Source organism: Falco punctatus (genome assembly GCF_963210335.1).
Source record: "Falco punctatus genome assembly, chromosome: 5".
NCBI lineage: Eukaryota > Metazoa > Chordata > Aves > Falconiformes > Falconidae > Falco > Falco punctatus.
Genome location: NC_137584.1, coordinates 17,006,716 through 17,023,590, shown reverse-complemented (window position 1 = coordinate 17,023,590; position 16,875 = coordinate 17,006,716). Strand labels below are relative to the sequence as shown.

The window sequence follows — 16,875 nt, the reverse complement described above, 5'->3', positions numbered from 1 at the left end:
ATACATATGTGGCTGCTGTGGTCAAATAGATGCAGAGGGCTGCTGTGCTCTCACTCTCTGGAAATGCTTGGGACACTCTAAACTGGCTTATTGCTGCTGCTGCTTCTCTGCCCTTTATCTTGTTTCACCAGCCTGGAATTGAAGGTGTGCAGCTCTCTGGGCTGAGGGGTTTCTGGAGAATACTGCCTGCCAAGCACATTGTGCTACTCTCTTATTCTCCATTACATTTTCTTTTTTATATTCCAATACAAATTCAAGAACTCTGCAAAAATTAAAAGCTACACAGCTTGATGTTCTTTAATACTGGGATTTATGAATGAGCTGATCTAACATGAAGAATTTATACATTTCTCTTTTGTTTATGGGCATCGGACTATAGCTCATGGCCATCAGCAATCAGAACTGTCAGCGTGCTGCTATGCATGATGAGTCTGTGGGAGACAGAGATGAACTGCCGTTTGTGCTCTTTACTGCATTAGCCTATTTTTGATTCAGTGTGGTGTTTGCACGGAAGCCAGAATGTACTAGCTGTTTTTTTGACATTGCCCTCTATGTAAAATCAGTAGGAGTTTTATTTTCGTAGGCATTCATCACTGGTTTTAATGTCTGTAGATATTAGAGACAGAGAGAACAGTCAAGCTTAAATGCATGTTTGAAATAATGTTTGTTAAAGTTGTACAACCAGTCATGGTCTGAACTCATAATACTTGATATCTGATCTTATGAAAGAATCCTATGTTTGTATAATTAGCTATATGGCTGAAGTAACACTTGGCAGGAATAGTTTATTCCTCTGTGATGTTTAATGGAACTTTTTGTGTGAAGATCCTCTGCTGCTCTAGTGTTGTGATAACTAGGAAGCACATTTCTACATAAACCTACATACATAGGCATGAGCTGAATGAAGCACAGGCTAAAGAAATATAAATCCTTTTACTTTCTCCCAATCCATATGGTTCTCTGAATGAGGAAAAAAAAGTAAAGGTTGCTGAATTTTTTTTTATTCTAGATACCGTAATGTTCAATATGAAGGGCACTGCTGAAAAAGACACATCTTGCTTTTAGGTCAATAACATCCACAGAGAACAAGTCTTTATGACCAGTGCTCCTGCAGTGTTTGTGTGACCTTGCTACAGACCCTGCACAACTCACCTGAGGATCCCAGGAGACCCTGATGAATCCAAGGAGAGTGGTTCAGCTGGAGCACTGAGGTGGAAACCAGAGGGACATGGCAGTGAATGGGAAGTGTGTTGCCTGTGTGACCTGCACCCAGTGCTCCCCACTCCCTGCTCCAACATGTCCTCCACAAGATCAGAAGTCCTGAGCTCCACCAGCCTCCCTCCACCCATACACTGTCACCTGCATGTGGGGTGTGTGCCTTCCCAGTCACCGTGGATAGGGAACATATGGCTTTCACCTATAGTAAGAAGTCACAATTCCGACAGAGGCATGCCCCAGCCCTGCACTTGTCGGCTGCAAGGGCTTGTGAAGGTGGAAGAAGTATACAGCACTCCTTCTCAGCTCAACAGGCGATTTTGGAAAGGCCATCCACATTAACTGCATCTCTGCAGCAAAATGTGGCCGGAGGAGACAGCTGTGAAATAGGCAGAATGGAGACCACTGCAGGGACGTGCGGTAGTTTCCTGCTTTGCCCTAAGACAGACATAGGCAGAGCCACGTGATTTCTGCCACACGTGAACCATACCTGCAGAGGGATGAGTCCTAGGGGGATGGACCAGGACAGCAAAGACACAGTGCACTGCGAAAGCAAAGAAGTTATCCTTGCTAGGTGTAGACTTACATGTTGAAGTGTCCCAGAAAGCTGTACACTAGGGAACATGATTTTTTGAACGGGTGGGAAAGAAAGTGGCCAACATTCCGTTGAAAAGAACATGTGCTTCTGAGAAATGTATGAAAGAAAAGAAGAGAAATGTGATAAACATTCGAAGGGCAAGCCTCTGCCCTTCCACACTAACAAACTAACAACAGAAGAAACAGGTAGCTCACAATGAAAGATAAACTTCCCTGTGAAACTTGTTATGAAGAGTAAATGTATTCTGATTCAAAAATCAGTTCAAATCAGCATAAAGTTACACATGTTCTGGCTGCAATTGCCCCACCTGAGGTGATCTCTTTCCCACCAACTCACCACTGTTTCTAGTCAGAGTTATTTTCTCCCAGCTATCAGTCACATTGGTCAGAATGGGCTGTGTGGGGAAGACCTGCTATTTGAAATGCTCTAACTACCCTAGGCTGTTCTGAGTCAAACAGAGCAAATGTCCTCCTATTATTTTGGCACTACTAGACCACCTTGCGTTCCTCAGCATAAGTGTCCTTCCTAGTTTCTGTAGCCAATGCCTCTTTCTCAAAGACCTTTAAGCACAGTGATGTGTATTAGAAGGTGCTGAATCGCTTCCTTTAAAAAAAAACCAAAACCAAAACACCCAACGTAAAATATGTTACTTTCTACTGCTGTGCTGCTACCAGTTATTTCTTCCTGTGCTAGTGGGATCTCCTGCTTGGAGAGCTGGTCTGAAAGCATTCAAATCCACATCCTAACACTCCTTAATTCCTTAATGGGTATGGTATTTTGGTATGGGTAAATTGCCTTTGAACAAAAGAAATTGTACAGGAACAAACTTCTTCAAAATAGGCATTTGTTACTGCTGGAATGGAGGTATTTAAGGTTTGGTTTGGTTTCTGCAATTTGCATTTTGTTTCAGGTTGCTTAGTGAGAAAGTAAAATAAAGTATGAGGAGCAAAGCTGGAAGAAGATAAAATGAAAAGAAGGTTCCAAGTAAGTGATTTTTTCTTACAAATTCCTGTAATCATTAGAAACTTTTTTATATAATAATATTTGTTAAAATATGAAAGGAGTTTATTGTGAATAACGGAAATATAAAGCCACTTTAAATACACATTCCTTAACAGAGTATTTCATTAACTGGAAATATTTCAGGATTTGTGTCTTCCTTATATTTTCTTTGTAGTAGTACTTACCCATGATTTATATTCCTTTCCTGTTTAATAGTTTTGACGTCAAAGTTTCTGTCAAATCTTTAGATTTTGGAAACCTACAGAACAAACTTCTTTGTTTGCGTTTGTTCATCTGCTTGTCTTCCAAAGATTCAGAAAACAGTGCTAATACTTTGACCTCTAGCTATTGAAAAATCAAGCTATGAGAAACTTAACAAAGGAAGCAGCTCTCATCAACCATGACAACAGAGGTTGATTCCTCTTTCATTTCAGATGCTGTATGCATCATGATGCAGTAACAGCTGTGTTGAAAACAGTGGATATTGCCTTCCTTATTAGATTTCTTCCTTATTAAAATTTCTGTTGCCGTAAAATATGTTGTGCTAAATGAAGAATGAGAATTCCTTCCTGTGTTTAGTTGCTAAAAATTGTGTTTGCTTGGAATCAATTTTGTATAATAATAACCTGAAGAAGAAAAATAGGCCTCCGTTCTAAGCATATAATCACAGAGGTAATGCCTTTATTACAAATGTTGTCATCCAAATAAATGACTGAAGAACTATGTAGTTTCCTTTCCACACCAGTGTGGATTTTAACACCCTATATTACCACTAAAGTCAAGAATAATCATTAGGTTAAACTACTGCAAGTCCACAGAGGTTTAAACATGGATGCTATGCAGGGACATAAGCTACTTCAACAGTGATCTTCCAATTAGACAAAATATTATGGCAGTTTATCACTTTGATTCCCATTTCTAGCCCACTGAATTAAAAATACTGATCCTAATCTACAGGACACTGCATGCTACATGTTAAAATGTTGATATTTCAAAGTGATAAGCTAGATTCACATTCCTTTAGGCAGTAAACTTGGGTGAATCACTAGCAGGATGATTCAGAGTAACTAAGGTAGAAGCCTCAGTTGCCGATACAGAACACACATCAATGGGGGGCGACTGAGGAAAGCCCATGCAGGGTCCTCTCTTCCATTGGCTGCATGGGGACTGCAGGTAGCCTTGAAGGGCAGTTTAGTGTTTGGTACATGTGTACTGCCACCTGAAACTGTCTAAAAGGAAATGTCAGGGTCAGGGCTAGGTCTACCTATCTGGCTCAAGTCTGAAAATCAGTTGCCTATTTACAGTCAGATCACTCTTTTGTGGTAGGGCACCTAGAGAAAAAAATAGCACAATTCTTTTTGCAGAATTGTTTAAAAGCACTTGAAAAACAGAAGCTAGGGTTTCTACATTTTCCTGCTTGCCTAGAGTGGATTTGAATTATCATGTCCTGCTTTTCAACCAACTAACCATAGCATAGATCCGAGCAAAGCAAAAGGCATTCTTTGCTTCATGGATGGAAATTACCACTCATCCAAAGCCAGGATTACTCCCCTAGGAGGTGGGCATTCAAGTGTTTTCAGGTAGCTGAAGGATAAAGCAAGTGGAGCTGGAATCCCAGGCTCCTCTCCTGGTTCCTGCATGAGACCACAGGGTAAGTTATTGAGCAAAATACTTTCTTCCAACAATTTCTCCCTCCTTAAGACTTTTCTGCCCCTCCCTCCCTCTCTATTTAGCAAAACAGCTTCTGGGCTGTGTGTTGAAATTACTTCTGTTTCTCTGTATCCTTTGTGAATTATGTTAAGGATCTGGAAGGTTAACGCTCATCCCAACCCAGCTCTGATTTGCTACAGAGCTTAGACAGCAGTTACAAGTGTAATTGGCAGGACAGCACACTTGCTAAAATTGGCAGAAGACCAAGATTTTAGGTTTCCAGAAAAAAAAAAATTGTACGAAAACGAAGGCAGTAATAGATTTCCAGTGCCTTTGGGGAAAAGGCAGTATATCACAGTTTACCATCTGAATCACTCTTGAAGGATGTGGTTACATATTCTGTTTTCCTAAGTGGAGGAGCTGGCTCAGTAAATTTCTCTCTCTCACTATAGTGAGAAATCCAGATCTGATTTTTACCCTCTACCGTACTAAAGGATACCCTTCACTAACCCACAATATGTAAACCGCAGAATATTGGTGGCAATGAGAACCAAGATAGGATTTTCCACCATATAAAATGTATTGTAAAACTATAAACTTATTTTCAGGTTACTAATGTATATCGGATTTGGTATGGCCGTGTGATATAAGGCACAGATCAAGTTTGATTCACCCGCCTAAAGCTATGAAAGTGCAAAACAGGCCTGGGTTACCAGCTAAGGGTATTGTATCTACAATGGTACCAGCCATTGCATCTACAGAGCAGACAGTAGTTCTTGTATTTCCAGTTCAGAGGACCCAGCCTGAAATGCAATGAGTGCCTCAAATTCTGGTTTGACAATGGGGTCAACCCAGTTTCAGGGATGCCAGTAGCAAACAAAATACTGTGTCTGTATATACACAAAGGGTCAGCCTGCTATAAATTATTTTTTATAGAAATCATCAGGTTAACATTTTATTGTCAGACCAGATATCTGTGGCATACTTATGCTGTGAATGATCTGCTGAGTGGTACTGCCACTGTAAACAGTTCAGGTGGGATTCAGCTCACCTGTCTCTAGGTCTTCCATCTCTTCTGTTTTTAATCAGTGGAGACATAAGGCCATTCAAAGAAGCTAGCCATTTAATAAAATTTAAAATTTAGAGTAATTTAGAGTGAGATTCACACACAATGACAGTTACTCCAATTAAAGCCTAGGGCAGAAACCTTAGATGTAGACATCTACATTATAGCTATGTCTCCCATTACAGCCTACTTGCACTAGAAGTTTTGTGATATGAATGTCAATACTCCCATTTACAATTCCCCTTTAACAACCTCAGGCTGATTTAGTTAAAGAATGCCAGTTTTAGTCTAGAGCTCTAAAGTGAAAATTTGCTTGCCAGACCAAATAAGACCTTTTTTTTTAAAATAGGAGGTTTAGTATTTAAAAAAAAAAAAGAAAAAGGAAGAAGAAAAAAAAGCCCCACTGTGGGTTTCAAGTTTGAAAAGTGTTTTTGGTCTAGGCCCAGGACCAGTTTGACAAGTACTTTTCACTGTTCTAAAACCGCTTTTTCAGAAAAACAAGTTATCCCGCCTATAAAAAACAAACTAGAACCCCACAAACAGACAGTCCTCTCTCAGTCACTTCTTAATGAAGTCTTTCTCCAGTTATACCACAACATATGCAACAATAATATGTTTATAGAACAGCACGTTTCCATTTGCTTTATAGGTCCTTACATAACACCAATAATTTCAGTGCCTATGTCCAGACACAGTTACTAAACAGGCAGTTATTTCATTGAAAGATTTGGTATGATTTGATTTCCAAGTGTTAAAGGTCTTTTTCTGCTGGATTATTTTGGTTGGTAGGTAACTTTTTATTGATTTATTTTTCATTTATCAGATGTCCTTATTACTAGCCTCCAGGCATATCCAGAATAAAAACATCTTATATTTTAATTGCGTATGACTTTCATTAAAGCAATCTAGTAATAACTATATGAGGTCTGGTATTTTTGGCAGCTTTGATGTCACTTTTAAATATATATTTTACTACAAAGGAAATCAGTAAGATCAAAACACTGAAGTAAACAATTTGTATTGCATTTTGGCAGAATTAAACAAACCGTAGTCGCCAACATTACTTTGCCAAACCACATCCAAATTAGCAACACACAAAAACCCTTCCCTTGAGATTTTCACCCAAATACATCCATGGTGAAAGCAAAGAAACTCACTGTACAAATTATCCCTAACCATAACCTCAGAAAAGCTTCTAAAAGTCATACCTGAAATTTCAGTATTTCAGCAAGTCTTTCATCTTAGCCAGTTTTCGGGTTAGCTCAGCAGATACAGTTCCTGCTACAAGACAAACCGACATCTCTTCTAGCTGCTGATCTGTGGTCCATGGCATACACTTCCTCCAGCCTCTGAAATTAATGAGGGGAATCACTGCAATTTGCAGACTACACGCTAAGCTTGCAGTAGATAGTATACTATGGCTACCATTGTGGTTTTGGACTAAAAATGCAACTGCACAATTTTTAGTCTGAATATCAACCGATAAGAAAAAAGCCAGGGGTGTATGGACACTAAGACTTTTGAGAAGACATCGTATGCTCTTGCACAGATACTGCTTTCCTTGTTTTCTCCCTGACCAGTGCTCTGAGCTAAGACTTGAAAATCTGCATCAGCCAACAAATTGCAGCCTTCAAACCTGACTGAGCTCAGAAACTGGATCTCACAGGAGATGTTTTCACACTGTGGGTCAGCTCACATTGTAGCACCTGTAAAATTGTAGCTTTTCTTTCTACAAAAAAATGATCAAAGCCATTGCCCTAGATAATACTGGTCTGAGTTCCATAAATGCTATACTTTTAAGGCCGTGTGTGTACTGCCATTTATTTGCTTGTTAGCTGGATTTTTTTTTTTTAACTTTCTTCCTAGAGTTTACAAAAAGAAGGGCAAATTAATGACTGGGACTGATGCAAGTCACGTGGAAGTCTCATTTATGGGAAATTCTTACATCTGTGCTCCACTGTGATATACATGTCCATATCAGCATAGAGAAGTGAATGTCTAGTAGCTGAAGCACATGCCAATTTGTGTACATCATATCACAGAGCTACAGAACCAAGGCAGATCCTGACATGAACTGGAGGAGCAGTGCACAGCTTTTTAGTGTGGAGCAAACTTGCATGTGTGTTTCTAAACTAAGTAGCTTGGTTCAGCTCATTTTGATTTGCCCAATAAAATTTCTGAAATGCCTTTGGAAAAGAATAATAATTTTATTTTGAGAGATTCTTTGTAAAAATATAAAAGCACAAAAAATAGCAGCTTGTATTTATTTACATGTAAGAACAAAATCAGTGTACTTTTGTTCACAGTGAAAGTTTCCACAATGATTGCCACTTTTATCTAAGAGAGAAATGGAGACTGTGTCAGAGAGGGAGAAAGGTGAAGGACAGAATCAGGTGGTCAGTGGTACCCGTGCCTCCCTTCAAAGGGGAGTCCCTTTATGGGATTACTCATGTATAAAACTGAGCATGGGAATAAAAGCAGAAGGTCACTGAAGTTAATGGAGTTACCAGATAAGGAGCTTCCATTGTGGCAGCGCCAAGAAAATGTGTCTGTGATTTCCCCACCTCTTCTAATACGTTTGCTCCAGCAGACCCGATCTGAAAATCAGCAGCTAGCTCAGCCCATTTCAGCAGCATGGGAAATCCCTTGTGAAGACTCCTGCTCCCAGTTTGAAAGCACTGCAATCATACCATCTAAAGTGCCAATCTGACATAATCTCTGCTCACACTGTGCTGTTCAAAAAGGATGATGACAGGTTAATTTTATACCAGCAGACTTCATGCCAGACTGGGGATTGCCACTTTATGCCAGATCAGTTATTGTTTTTCCTCCCAGCAGTTATAAAAGCATAAAGCTGGAATAAACACCGTGACACGTATTCTGGTTCACTCAGCAGATATGTGGTGAAGCAGATCAGACACCTGCTGCAATCTGGCAATGCACAGGTCTGGTACTAACAATCGGGGACTCGTGGTCTTAGAGGTGGCAGAACTGGTGTGCCTGGTCCCACAGTGAAAGCTGGAGAAAGGTTAGTCTGCAGAAGAAAATGATCCAGGTGCTGAAGGTTTAGGGCTCTCATTTGAATTAAGTATGTATCGCAGCAGCACACAGACCTACAGCACAGTAGGAATTGCTGAATAACACCACAAGTTCCGGAATAGGGCCGCTTTGTCATGGTCTGAAAAGAGCTGTCCCTTCTGAATACTCACTCATTGAGTTACTCAGAAACAGATCTGGGGAGTGCAGAGAAACTCTGCTGTGTTGACAGCGTTCGAACTTTGAGAAATATTTAAAAGTATTGACACAGATTGTCCTCTGTCTTCCCTCCTGAGTGATGGTCTCTGTCTTTGTAAAATAACTTGCCAACATTTATTTTTTTTTCCAAAGACCAAGGCAGGTTTTAAAAACAACTACAAAGGCATTTGGGAAATCACATTCCGAGACAGTCAGTGTCCAGCTATGCAGCTCAAGTGTAATGAAAAAAGTCTGTTTCTGTGTATTCAGAAAAACTCTTCAAGGGCACCTGTAGGGCACCTACATCCATCTCAAAACTATGGTGGGGTAGGCTATGCTGATGTCCTTCAAATAAGCCTCATTGTTCTTCTCCTCCCACCTTTCCTGTTCCTTGTCACCATTCATAAGGGTACCTGTGTAGACAGAAAAAAATGGTTTAACTATCTCACACTTTTGTGGAAAATTTCAAGGTCATCTTCATTTTCTAATAAAACAAATCCCATCTCTAGAAAAGACCATGAATCTATAGTGATAATATTGTTTTGTGACACCATGAAAATTTATGCAATCTTAGTTATGTCTGGTAATCTCCTCCTACTACTTCAGCAAGTGTTTAGTATTTGTCATTAGTATCACTATCGTATTGGTGCCTTCAGCATGGTAATATGAATTTACTAGTTTGTGTGCTTTCAGTATGTTTTCACAGTCTAATTTCTAATACTTTCATTATGCCAGTGAATTAAAATTATTTAAAATATTTTCCTGTTTTTTTATTTTATTCTCAAAATCACTTGCCAACAATGATCATGTAATGGATTTGTGAAATTTTCAAAGTCAAATGCTGATTTTGTAACTCTCAAAATTATTTCCTGTGACTTTTCCTACCATCTAATTATCTGATAATTTATTTAAATGGATAATTAAACTCACTTTGCTAAATATGCTGGTTTATAACACTTAACACTTTCCAATATTTGTTACTTTATAAAATGAATCACCATTTTTGAATTCTCAGATTCATTTTTAAGTTATCAGCTGTCCTGAAATTATGTATATCCTGTTATAGAATACATATAGTATTCAGCATTTTAAATAAACATTTCAAGTAACATACCAAATTACTTTTGTGTTCACTGAAAATACTAGTTCAAAATTTGCCTATTTGTATACATGAAGAAATTTTATTACAATTTCATTTTAGCAGCATGGTAGATTAGAAATATTTCCCATCTTGAAATGCTAAATACCAATGTGATTATTGGGTACTTTTTCCTATTTCTTTTTGTGCGGTAGATGATTATGTGCATAATCTTTTTTTGATTTTGACAGACTTGTAATATTTTAAATGCATTTCCATTTCTCCAACATCTAATAAAAAAACCCCAACCAACCAACAACAAAAAAACCACACAAAAATCCTAAGGCTTATAACCACTGTGATTGGGGTGCCATTGATTTTCTACTGGTTATAGACTGCAATGTTTTTTGGAAAAATCAGAATCACTCAGTTAGTGATATGATGATGTATTAATGTGTATAGAGGAATGAAGGTGCATTAATTAACATTGATAACATACAGCTGTGGGCTGGCTTCAGGGGCGGTGGGTTGGCTGGTGTAAATAAGGTGCAGCTGTGGCTGGTTCTTGCTAAATAGTTAAATAGTTCTAAGGGGTATAGAAGAGGGAGGAGTACTGGGTGAAGAAAGACCTGGAAGGAATGGAGGGAGGAGAATGAGTGTGCCCCAGATGTAGGGGAATCAAGGAAAAGCCCTGGGAGAAGAAGGGGGCTGAATGAGAAGAGGCTGGCTGGAAGAGGAGCCTGGAGAAGGAAGACTCTGGATGCAGCAGAGGCAAGAAGCAGGGTGGACTGGCCTGAAGAGGATGAAGAAACAGCATGGACAGTAGATGAACTTTTGAAACCTTGTGGGGGACTGGTGGCTGTGCTGGGGCAAGGTGTTGGAGCTAGTCATTGAAGTCAACCTGGTATGTGGGGGTAAAAGCCCTGTTGCAGCTGGCTAGTTTGGATAGTGCTGTGACATTAATGCTTAGATTAATTTGTCAGGAAAAATTAAGGATTGGCCACAAAAACTTCAACTCCCAACTCCTGCTTCTTCAGGCTGCTGTGCACATCTGCAAGTTCTGCTCACATGCAAATGTCTCCAGGTCGGTTTCTTCTATCCTTTAATATTAAATGTGGGCTCATGGCTCATTTTAGAATTATCGTTAACCTCAGTATCTTAAAATTTTACCAAACACTAACTCTCTCCAAAAAACTCTGAGTGCATGCATTCTGATTACCAGAACACTAGATGTGTTGTCAAATGTTAAGTGATATATACTCAGTGTTTTCAAAAAAGAAAATTGATATTGGCAGTCCAAAAGGGAATGGCTGAGGTGATATGCCTAGCTCTTGGTTTTCAGTTTAATAAAAAAAACAGAATACCTGAATAAACATTTTTAAATCTTTTTCAAGTCCTTTCAGACTGATACATAAGAAGTGTTTGATAAGAAGAATATAGTTGCAAAATGGGCTATCATCTGTACAGTATGTATGCCTTCCCCTCTGCCCCCCAAAGATGTTTTGAAAGGACTCCTCCAAACTTTTGTGTAACTGCAGTGTTCTTCTCCCTGTTGTTTCTGGGAAATAGAAATAGAGGCAGCATAGAATGGCCTATTTTGTTCCAAACAGCCCACTCTTTGCTTCCTGCAGACGGATACTGCCCAAAGAAATACAGATAGCATGATGCACAGAATCATGCAGCCATCTTGCAATCTTGTGGCCACGTGATCAGCTTCTTAACCTGATAAGCAACTATACCACAAAACTAAAGATTAAGTTTTCTGACCATATCAGCAAGCTTTTCCAAACCATCCAGTAAAACAGAAGTGGGAACACATGATCAGAGCACAATAAACAAAGGTCTTTGACAGCAAGCTGTAGACAGATTACCTCACAGAATTTTTATGTACAAAGCAACCAAGGAAACTTCAGGGATACAGAACTCCTGCCATTGATTATATCATGTGTGCTTGATAAAAATGGCAAAAACTGATTTCCTGAACTGTATGGCAACCAAAGAATTTAGTCTATTCTTCTCAGTAAAGGGAGATTTGTATTCTAAACCTTTTAGAGCAGCAGTCAGTTCCTATTCAGTGAAGGGCAGGAAATAATTCCTAACAGCACAGAAAGTTTTTGAAAAAGTTGCTTATGTGCTTGCTGGATCAAGGGTGCATGAAAAATTATCAAATAAACCCCCACAGCCATTTTATCACAGCATTTGGATTAAGAAAATTGTTTGACATTAGCTTGATGACACTTTGATCAAGAGCCTATTGTTAAAAGGTTACATTGATTGTTAAATTGTTGACCTGTTCCGAGTAGTGCAAGGCAAGTGCTTGCAGGCTAATCAACTTGAAATATAAAGAATATATATATGTATTTCTTTTAGAAATATAAAAAAAATATGCTAATACAGAAAACTATTAAAGTATGATTCATCTCTGTAAAATGATTCAGTAGATGTAGCTCTGTGGAGTCTCAGGATTTTTATGGTTGACAGAATCAATAGTACATGAGCTTATCTGCAAGTCTAAAGCTAAAGCTGTTTTTTACTTCTGTTGTTTTTCATTCAGTCTTTCAGAGTCAAAATGGATTCCTTGTGTCTTCTCTATAATCCTCAGCAATATAGGAAGAGCAGGCCAAATTCTGCTTTCAAAGACATCTCTACAACTTGACACAATTCAGTAAAGATGCAACCAACAGCTTAGCTCATAAAGTTACATTCTGCGGTAGAGGGTAGCATATAGCTACACTGACACAGCAGGAAGCCAAAGAAGGAATTAATGCCCTTTCCCCCAAATACTTATGGCTGTATCACTTCTTCTCAAGGAACAGTTTATTCCTAGCCAGTTTTTGAATAGTTAAAGTAAGGGGGAGTGATTCATGTCCCCTCTCCAATCTAACCTGGACGTTTGCATGTAATGGTGAGATAAGGGTTGTTCCTGCTCTACAGGCTGGTGCTTGAGTTGTGACTCAACAATGCCAAGCCGTGAAGATAGCAGGATCACTTTGCAACCTCCAAAGCCGAGAAGATGATGATAGACCATTTTGCAGACACTCAGAGCCACACAAAGCAAGAAACTCAGGCATGTTTCCTAGCCAAACCTAAGTGGTGTAAGAATAAAAATAGTGATTTCAATAAATGAATGGGTGTTAATCAGGCCAAGGGAAATGATCTACAGAGTAACAGTGTGGCAGGTTTACAAAGTTAAATTTCAGTGTGTAGAATTTTCTGTTATGAAGAATGAGGAAAAAAAGGTCCAGAAAACTTTCCTTGGTGAGGTGCAGGAGGGGGTCTGGAAAAAAGCCTTTTTTGCCTCTTCCCTAGTTGCTTCGAAAGCCTCACGGAGGCAGTTTCGAGCTTGTGCTACTGGATCAGCATGTGCACCGGTGTCCATAAGATGTTCTATTGTTAGTGCAGCTAATGCAGCATTATTATGATTAACATGTGTGAGTAGGAGTGTTTGAAGTCCTCCTCTCCGATGTGACTCCCATAACGAGTAGTGAGTTGGGGTTAGCAACAATCGTGCTAAAGATTTCAAATCATGAGGGGTCATGACATAAGTATCAAACACAGAAGATAACAAACTTGTAAAATAGGAAGAGAAAAGACCATGTTCTGTAACCGTGCGGCGCAGTTCCTTAATAACCAAAAAAGAAAGAGCCTCCCATCATGCTCCCCCCGCCCGGCCCTGAGTGTACAAGACCGGAGCAACTATAGTTTTAGCCACTTTTAATTCCCCCTCCCTTAAGGCCTGTTTGTTTATATTTGCCCATACATTGTGTGGATCAGGAGGATACAAATCAGGTTCTTTTTCAGGGTCTATCGGTCCTGGGTCAAAGAGATCTTCTTCTGGTGGATACCCAGCTGCATTCACACCCAGGGATCTAGGGCACTGTGACTTAGCGGTTGGTAAAGAAGGAGCTATAGGAACTCGCGGTTCCTCCTCCTCTCATTCCTCTGTCTTTCCTTCCTGTGCCTTCATAGTTTCGAAAATGACTCTCCATGAAGAGAGCAGGCGGTGGGACTTAGTATTCCCTTTTGTTGCAGAATCCCACAGTTTCACCCCTTTGTTATCCCAAAGTTCCCACGTAAAAATTGTAGATGCAGTCATGGCGGGCATATTTACTTGCACCCACTTGAGCATTGCTTTAAGGTCATACCCAGAAATATTTTTCTTATGTTTGTTAAGGAGACATTTCATAAGCTCATAAATGTCTCTTTCTGGGGACAAAGCCTGATTCCCCATTATGGATTTCCCACAGCTCACCTCTCAACTCCGGAGGGATTTCAGGCCGGATGACTCCTGCTTCCTCCCAGTGGTTCATTCAGAGTTCTGTGGGATTCGCTGCAAGTCGCTCAGCCAATTGAAGAGCCCTTTATGTCAGATCCTGAACCAGATCACGTCGGGGTCACCAATTTGCATCGAATGGAGACGGGATGTAGCTTGATGCAAGCAAGATGTCGATTTATTGTACACGTTCACGAGTTTATATATATGTTTTCAGAAGCTGCATGCTTTAAACAGATTGGTTCTTTAAGCTAACCATTACATACTAGGCAATCCCTGATTGGTTAACTACAAACAAAGGACACTTTAAGTAAGTTTTTACAGTCATCAAGTAACAGCAATGTGTTACTTCTGCTTGGTGCCATCTGTTCCTCATTCCCTTATCTTTTCTCGGCATGACTCATCCTGTTGATTGTTATCTATTCACATTCCTTGTCCTCCCAGGGTTTGTGGCCTACGAGCTCGAGCACATTCCTTTCAGCTAACTGATTGTTCCTTATGGACCTGATTTCCAGGCCCCCTCCTGCAGTGAGGTAACTGAGGAACCCCCGCCTATTATATAAAAAAAAGTCTTTCTTTGTATATGATTATTAATTTTCTCCTTGTGCTTGATTTTGCAAGTGTGAGTAAAACAACCCTACAAATTTGGAAGTAACTGAAAAAAGTATACTCTCCAGAATTATGAGCATTTGTAGCTGTTGTATATTTCTGGGTTTTTTTTCTTGTTATTTTTTGCTATTTTTGTTGCCTTGCTGTTTACACAGCACTTTCCCATACACACATTCATATCTAGATATTTGTCTGTGCCTAAAGAGATTATAAAGTGATAGGATTATCTGACTTCAGGCAAAATGTAAATTGTTTATAGATCTGATTACTGAATGACAATGAACAGACTTGGACTTACATTTTTTAAAAAATCTCAGGAGAGAAAGCAGTTTCTCAAAGCACTAATACTGGTTCTTTGAACCATATACTGATTCTAATCTGCATACAAAACTGTTTCAATGAATTGCTTATGTAGAACAAGGAGTGTATGGCTTTTAATAAACTGCTGACAATAGACTGAGTTTGTGCAAGGCCACTGTTCTCAAACACCTAAACAGATTAAAACATGTGGCTTTGACAGTTACATTGTGGCTATTTTTGTATTTCTTTTTCAGCAGTGCCCATTTTTGTACTATGATTGACTACAGATTTTCTGATTAGGTTGGTAGATAGAGTGTTTTAAAATAAAGATTTAAAAACATCTTACATTTTAGAGGCAAAGGAAATTTGATCACTTACATAATTTAATATAGAGCGTCATCTCATTCTATAATTCTCCCTTTCTCTGTGCTTACTTTGAAGAGCATTATTCAGCATGCTCCTAAAATGGATCCCAGCTAACCTATGGATCATTGAATTGCTATTTGAACAGAGGACAACTTTTCTCTTTGAAAGAAAGCTCAAATTATCACTCAGATCCAAAAATATTTCAGCACATTAATGTTTTAGATTTAACAATACCAACTGCATAGGATATGGATTGTGTAGAAGTCCCATACGTTGCCACATAACCATTAACAGACAATTCTGTCAGTGTCCTGCACCTCATGACTTCATCCTCAAATAAAACCTCAAGAGTCAGTGGAAAATTAACAAGCTTCAGATTGCCAGGCGTATCTTTGGTTACAACCACTCTGAGTATTTATTTGCAAAACTGCTTTACCCGCACTTACTGCCTCAATGCAAATACAACACTCATTTTGTTATGACGGAAGACTGAATTCTTGATTAAACAATTAAAAAGTATTGCATTTATACAGCCACTTTTTTGAGCCAGAAGCGCAGTTGAACTTGTAGGTGATAAAAATGAATTGATGATACAAATTTAGCCAACACACCTAATTTACAAGAGATGACTTGCAGCTAGGTGGCCATGGCTCTCATAGCTGCAGCTGTCAGGTTACATTATTCTAAGTGACAAACACCAGCAGAGCATGAGGAAGCAGTTCAGATGAAGTTTTGTCTTCCATTTGTATTAGGCATCTGCTTTAACTCTAAGGATTTCTCTTGGCTTTTATAACCAAAATGTGGCTCAAAGTGTAACTTAGTAGTGCAGTGTGTCAATTGCACTGCTGCTATTCAGAGATTAACTGTTTAAGTTTTCTTTGACCATAGGAGACAGAAAAAAACGTTCAGTAATATTTCTGTTCCCACTTACTACATTTCAAAGTACAAGCTGAGACAAAAGATTCAAAACATAACTCCTTTCCCTCTTCCTGCATGCCTCGCTGCTTACTCTGGGAAACTGGGCAGTGCGATGTGTGTGTTCAGTTTTGGTTTTGCCTGAGTTGAAGCTGAACTTCTTCCTTTTTGCTTCTTTTTTTTTTTTTTTTAAAAAAAAAAACTTTTATTATTATTTTTTTTTAAAAAAAATTAGGAAATGAGATTTCTGTGTTTGGAGCAAATACGACTTTTGATACTCTGAACTTTTCTCCTCTTTGTTCTCAGGTGGTGGATTCTGATACACCAAACACATTCAATCAGTGTATTCCCCTCTTAGTAAAGTTTCTCCATGCTTACTACAGTATTCCTTAATTCCTGCAGTCACTCAAGCCTGAATAGCTTTCCTTGTGGTCGCTTCAGTTCTTTATGGAAATACCCATGAGAAATTTTTCATTGTAAATTTGTTGTCTATCATGGGTTTTAAGTCACTGTTTTCAGGTGGGTTTTGATTTGTGGTGGGTTTTTTTTGTTGTTGGGTTTGGGATGGT

The 16,875-nt window shown here is 39.1% G+C and overlaps 1 protein-coding gene and 1 long non-coding RNA gene across 6 annotated transcripts in view; one reads left to right on the top strand and one right to left on the bottom strand.

The window, feature by feature from the left end:
• Positions 1 to 14,235, bottom strand: part of LOC308064826 (uncharacterized protein) — a 45,104-nt gene extending 30,869 nt beyond the window's left edge. The window contains exons 1-4 of one of the 5 annotated variants that reach the window (XR_013928554.1): positions 14,096 to 14,235; positions 6,740 to 9,178; positions 1,706 to 1,759; positions 1,153 to 1,206 (exon numbers count right to left, since the gene is read on the bottom strand). Coding sequence is in view for 1 of the 5 variants with exons in the window: in XM_080389920.1 (XP_080246046.1) it covers positions 1,153 to 1,206; positions 1,706 to 1,759; positions 3,001 to 3,004 (112 nt within the window). In the remaining 4 variants the exon portion in view is untranslated. Of the gene's footprint in view, positions 1 to 1,152; positions 9,179 to 14,095 lie in introns of those variants that run through there. The other 4 variants (XR_013928553.1, XR_013928555.1, XM_080389920.1 and 1 more) reach the window with 4 other exon arrangements.
• Positions 4,335 to 16,487, top strand: LOC308064829. Its single transcript, XR_013928560.1, has 2 exons — positions 4,335 to 4,466; positions 14,091 to 16,487. It is a non-coding gene; the product is annotated as an uncharacterized lncRNA (long non-coding RNA).
• Positions 16,488 to 16,875: the final 388 nt, after the last annotated feature.